The sequence below is a fragment of the Tamandua tetradactyla genome, chromosome 1 (assembly GCF_023851605.1).
Source record: "Tamandua tetradactyla isolate mTamTet1 chromosome 1, mTamTet1.pri, whole genome shotgun sequence".
Taxonomy (NCBI): domain Eukaryota; kingdom Metazoa; phylum Chordata; class Mammalia; order Pilosa; family Myrmecophagidae; genus Tamandua; species Tamandua tetradactyla.
In genome coordinates, this window is record NC_135327.1 from 113,698,026 (window position 1) to 113,704,329 (window position 6,304).

The window sequence follows — 6,304 nt, forward strand, 5'->3', positions numbered from 1 at the left end:
CCCAGGTGCGGCCAATGTGAATTCAGGATGACCAAAATCGAAGCTGACACCCTACTTGTCTATCTTGCGGTGGTTTCTGTAGTGCGCTCGCAATCCCTCACTTAAAACAGTCACCACAAAGGAAAACGCGCAGCCCCGGAAAATTAATGCCATGTTCATTCCCGACGACCGCAGAGGGGGAGCGTCCACGAAGGGTCCAGCTCCCTGCTAGTCCCTCTCCCGTCCTACACCCTCCCTCTCTGACTCTAAGAGGACTGAAACGGACCTCTCTCCCCGCGGAGGCCTCCGACACACTTACTAAGGAATCCGTGAAGTGGTCTTTTGGAAGAGATCTAAGGAGAGTCTGCGGGAGCCCAGGCAGCGCCAAGGTCGGGAAGAGGAGCAGCGGAAATAAATCCGAAGGATGCTATTTAAAACCGGCGGGCTGCTGACCAGGCCCGGGCGGTCCCGGAGCAGCCTCGCGGGTTCCCTCCCGCTTCCCGCCCCACCCCGCCCCGTCCTCGCAAAACCGGCCCCGGCGCTCCCCCGCGAGAGACGCCCTCCGGCCCAGGCAGCTTAGGCCCACCGGAGGCCCCGGGGCGCCAATTTCCCCCCTTAAAGCTGAAAGAAATAATAAAAGAATGAAAACTTTATTAGCTGCACCAGAAGCCACAAGAGACCAAGAATTTGCACAGTCCAAGGCCGGCTGCCTGAGACAATAGGCAAAGCAACGACCCGGATACAGCTCTAAGGAGAAGGAAGTGAAAACACACGGCAGAACGCTGAATTGAGAGCGGTAAGAGCCAAGAGCGCGTGCGCCAGTTCGCCGCCCCTTCCCACGGCGAGCAGGAACCGAAAGGGAGTCGAGCCGAGCCGCATGGTGCGCAGCGGGAGCCAATGGCCTCCAACCCCACCCCGTAAGGCTCCGCCCACAAATCCCTGCGCCTCCGCCCACTCTGCAGCTAATCCCTTCCTCAGCCCAAATCCACTGGGGGCTGATTTCTGTTTCTGTGTGTGTGTGTGTGTGTGTGTGTGTGTGTGTGTGTGTGTGTGTGTGTGTTTGTTTAAGATTTATTCGAATAAATTGTGTGTGTGTGTGTGTGTGTGTGTTTAAGATTTATTCGAATAAATGTGTGTGTGTGTGTGTGTGTGTTTAAGATTTATTCGAATAAATGTTCCGTAAAGGAACATTGCTGTTTTAAGTCATAACTAAAAACCATAAGACGGCAGCCCCATCCTACTTGCTTTTGAAATTTCATCTCTTAAAATAACTTAAACGTGAGAATTTTATTTCCTGAAAGAGGGTAAAGTGGAAATGGTATTAAACCATGTTTAATTGCTGCTTGAAAATTAAAAATCTAGGACAGGAAAAAAGTATCCATTAAAGTATATTAACTTAATGTGGTTATAATGATTGTACTGAGGCCAGATGTTCCCACCAAAAAAAAAACACATATTTAGGGTTGCTAAAAGAAAAAGAAAGAATGCATGTAAGGGAAAATATTCCTTTCCACAAGTATATTGTGTTTTAACTCAAAATGCATGTCCACATTAATGTGAAATAGTGCCTTGCATCCATTTGTTTATCTGTTAAACCCATGAAAGTATGAGGACGATATATACAAGTGAATTTGATAGTCTTTCAACTTTTTCAATGGCCATGTTTATTCACATATAGTTTAACTTTTTTAGAGAAGGGTCTGGAGGAAGCTTATTCAATTCATTTATTCTTCAAATATATATGAGTAGCAATGTTCTTAACATTGGGAAATGTTATGAAAGACTGTAAATCAAATGTTTAGGAATCAAATCATCTAATGCAGTAGTGGAACTTATTTTTAAAAACATTTTGAATTCTTTTGTAATATGAAGTTGAAATAAATTTTGTAAGGTTGTATTTTAATAAATACTTAATAAATATTTACTGCCATCTGTAGGATATTAACCTACCGAGTATACCCTCTATAAGACAGGTATGTGTCTTTTCCCCGCCAGAGCTTAAAATATAGTGGTTGAAACAAACAGGTGAACAGATAATTACTGTATGTTGTGAAAAGCAAAAAAACACACACACTAGTGGATCAGAGACATTAAGAGAAGGCTTCCTGGAGAAGCCAGATATAAGATAGCTGAACAGGTCAGGGGAATAGGGAAAAGGAAAATGATGTTGTGCTAGATTGAATTATGAACCCTCTCAAAAACACGTTCTTAATCCTAATTCTTATTCCTGTAAATGTGAACCCACTGTAAATAGGAGCTTTGGAAGATGTTATTTTTAGTTAAGGTATGCCATAATGGAATCAGAATTGTCCTTAACCCCTATTACTGAAGTCCTTTATAAACAGAATAAATTCAGATACAGTTAGAGAAGGCCACAGAGCTAGAAACCGGAAACCAATGGAAACCAGAAGAGCAGACACAGGGAGAGAGAGAGAGATCACCATACAACAGGGAGTAGAGATGCAAGACAAGGAACTAAGGATTACAGCAGCCCAGGACCAGAATGCTACAGACTTTGGGGAGAAAGCAATCCTTGTCAATGTCTTGATTTTAGACTTCTAGTTCCTGAAGCCATAAGCCAATAAATGTTTATTGTTTAAACCAACCTATCATGTGGTGTTTGTCATAGCAACTGCCAAACTGTGACAGATGTTCCAGACCAAAGAAACAACATATGCAAATACCAATTGCTAAGAGAATGAATAAACCGAGTGTGCAGGTTTAAAGCTGCACCTGGTACATACCCCAGGAAAGCCATGTCCTTTAATCTCATTCAATATTACTGACTGAGACTTTTCTGATTGTTTCCATGGAGATGGCTCACCCAATTGTGGGTGGTAATTATTGATTAGATGGCTTCTGTGGACATGTGTCTCCATTCATTCAAGGTGGGGTTGCTTACTGGAGTCCTTTAAGAGGAAACCATTTTGAAAAGCTTTAGAGCCACCAGAGCCAACAGAGCCCTTGCAGCCAGAGACCTTTGGAGCAGAAGGAAGATACCCCTGTGGAAGCCTTATGAAGTAAGGAGAGAAAGCTAGCAGACGTCACCATGTGCCCTCCCAGCTGACAGAGAAACCCAGCACTTCATCAGTCCTTTCTTTGAAGTTAAAATATCTTTCCCTCGATGCCTTAATTTGGACATTTTCACAGCCTTAGAACTGTAAACTTGCAACTTATTAAATTCCCTTTCTTAAAAGTTGTTTCAGTTCTGGTATATCACATTCTGGCAGTTTACTAATACACTGAGAATCTGATTCCCCAAAGGCTAGACTACCTCCAGTGCCCCACACCACTCCACCATGACATTCATTTTACCAATTCTATTGCAATCTTATAAACTCTGTTTTCCCCCTCACTGCTAAAAATGTAAACTCCTCCAACCTCTCTGGTCCCATAACTGCTATGTGCTCTTGCAAACCTTCCTATCTCGTTGTCCAAACTTCCAGTCCAAAATTAATAAACCTGCTTAGCAAACCCTCTTCCTTTTCAATGTTAATTCTTATACCTCCTTGTCTAAAGTAGAAACAATTACTCTGAAGCCCTCTCAAATGGAAGCCACTCATTCTCCTGAAAGGTTTAGGAGGCAAAAGGGTGAGAAAGAAGGAAGGTAGACCAGGAAATTTAAAGTGGGCGGGTTTATTTCTGCACTCCCGGGTAGAGCTCACCAAACCCAAGACGGAGAGAGGTGAGTCTGCACATGGGCTTTGGCATGGGCAGCTTTTAAGGATGGAGGTCAGGTGACGTCTGGAAGGGGCAGTTCATTAGTTCCAGAAGTCAGGTTGGGAAGGGCGACACAGCCTCCGCAGCTCCAGTTGCAGTGCCCTTCCCCGTTCCCCCGACCTAACATCTCCCACACCTCATTTTCTCAAGATCCAAAGGAGGCACCCCATCCTTCAGACCCTCTACTGGCTTTCAGATCTGTTATTTCTCCAGTGAAAAGCCTAGCAACTTATTTAATAACTTGACTCCAGGAACTTTCATTTCCTTTCTGCTTCAAACATCAACTGTGCCACTGATTGTTTCACCTCTGATATTATTAAACCAAACATTCCAATTTCTGTCAACTACCTCCAATATTCATAGGATGTAGGTGAATGAACCTTGAAGACAGTATGTTGAATGAAATGTCAGAAACAAAAAGACAAATACTAGCATGCCTCATGCATATGGATTAAGTATAATATACAAACTTGGATAATTGAATTAGAGAGCATGGGCTATCAGGTTGGAGCATATTGTAAAGGTTCTTTGATTGAAAGCTCTTATAGCAGTCACATCTAAATCCAGAGATGTAACTGTTATTTCTAAATTCTGAGATACTGAGCTATTTGTGTATAACCTGGTCATTTCCTGAAACTTTGGGTCTTTATGAAACACCTGAGACTCAGCATTAAAGCTCTGAAGCTGTGACAGCCAGCATTACCCCATACAGCAACTGTTTAAAAAGTTGGAAAAGTGATCAGACTTCAACTAGAAATAGGAATAAAGCTGATCTGCATAGGAGTACGGTAAATCAGAATACAGCGTAAAGGATAATATGGTCCATATTTTAAACCTTCAACTACTGTGTGAGACAAAAGGGAGAGATGTTTATTTGGGGCAAAATTTATATTTTGGTAGTATATTACCTAAATTAACTTGTATGGTCACTTTATTTGAACACCATAATTACAGTGGATATTGAATAGGGTGTAAGATCTTGTTGGTTTGTACAGGTTAGCATGATGCCCCAATACATCCAAGTGTAATTTGGGCAGATAATAAAAAAGCCCTGGGTCTTGGTGTTCGCCCCTATGAAACTTATTCCTGCAAAGGAAAAGCTAAGCCTACTTATATTTATGCCTAAGAACCTCTTTTGCTGCTCAGATGCTGCCTCATTCTCTAAGCCAACTTGGCAGGTGAACTCACTGCCCTCCCTCCTACATATGACATGACTCCCAGGGGTGTATATATCCCTGGCAATGTGCGACAGGACTCCCAGGGAAAGAACTGGGGCCTGGCATCATAGGATTGAGAAAACCTTCTTGACCAAAAAGGAGAAGAGGAAAATGAGATAAAATAAAGTTTCAGTGGCTGTATTAGTTAGGGTTCTCTAGAGAAACAGAATCAACAGGGAACACTTGCAAATATAAAATTTATGAAAGTGTCTCACGTGACCGTAGGAATGCAGAGTCCAAAATCCACAGGGCAGGCTGCGAAGCCAATGACTCCAATGGATGGCCTGGATGAACTTCACAGGAGAGTCTCACCAGCCAAAGCAGGAATGGAACCTGTCTCCTCTGAGTCCTCCTTAAAAGGCTTCCCATGATTGGATTTAGCATCACTAATTGCAGAAGACACTCCCCTTTGACTGATTACAAATGGAATCAGCTGTGGATGCAGCTGACGTGATCATGACCTAATCCTATGAAATGTCCTCATTGCAACAGACAGGCCAGCGCTTGCCCAATCAGATGAACAGGTACCACAACTTGGCCAAGTTGACACCTGTCCCTAACCATGACAGTCCACCCCTTGTCAACTTGGCACATATATATATATATATATATATATATATATATATATATATATATATATCACCTTAGACCATACTTAATTTCCAAATAAAACCAAATAATCACACATTTTTTCTTTTACCTGACAATACTCAACTGTCCTGCATATAACTGGAAACACATTAAATCTCTCCAGAATAGCGTGCAAATCCTTGGGCAACATTCATTCTCAAACTTGATATCTTACAACTTAAATAGTATAACACAAACAAAACAGCATTACAGTCCTCTTTTCTGTAACTGATCACGTGGTCGAAGTTCATATTTATCACTACCTTCTTCCACTACCCATTCCATGTTCCCTTTCCCCTCAGCAAGCACTTCAGCTGGCCATGGTTCTTTGCCTGGTGGGGTGACCCAAACCTTCATTCCTGAAGTCTCAGAGCCATTAGTGGTTCTGCCTGGATTGTGTTGTTGCAGTTTTCCATTGATTTTAATCACAGGGCATGGTAGTACTAATAGACGCCCCAGGGGATCTCCTATATTCCAAGAAAACTCTTCTTTACCTCCATTATGTAGTTGCAGTCCTACTTCCTTCTGATAGTCAGGGTCAATTACCCCAGACAATAATGTAATCCCCTTCTTGATGTGTTGATCCAGAGGCATAAGTAGCCCAAAGTGGCCAGGTGGCAATCTTAACTTCCAGTTCAGTGGTATCACTGTTGTTTTTCCTGGAGAAAGCACACCCCGTTTTGGAACTAAAACCTGTAGACCAGCAGAACTCAGGGTAGCAGGGACAGGAAGCAAAAATTTTCCCAGTGGATCACTAG

At 42.6% G+C, this 6,304-nt stretch overlaps 1 protein-coding gene across 3 annotated transcripts in view; it reads right to left on the reverse strand.

Moving 5' to 3' along the window:
* Window positions 1-817, reverse strand: part of PHF14 (PHD finger protein 14) — a 236,051-nt gene extending 235,234 nt beyond the window's left edge. For all 3 annotated transcript variants that reach the window (XM_077122758.1, XM_077122768.1, XM_077122776.1), the window contains exon 1: window positions 299-817. In XM_077122758.1, coding sequence (XP_076978873.1) covers window position 299 — 1 coding nt within the window. In that variant the 5' untranslated portion in view covers window positions 300-817. The remainder of the gene's footprint in view (window positions 1-298) is intronic.
* Window positions 818-6,304: the final 5,487 nt, after the last annotated feature.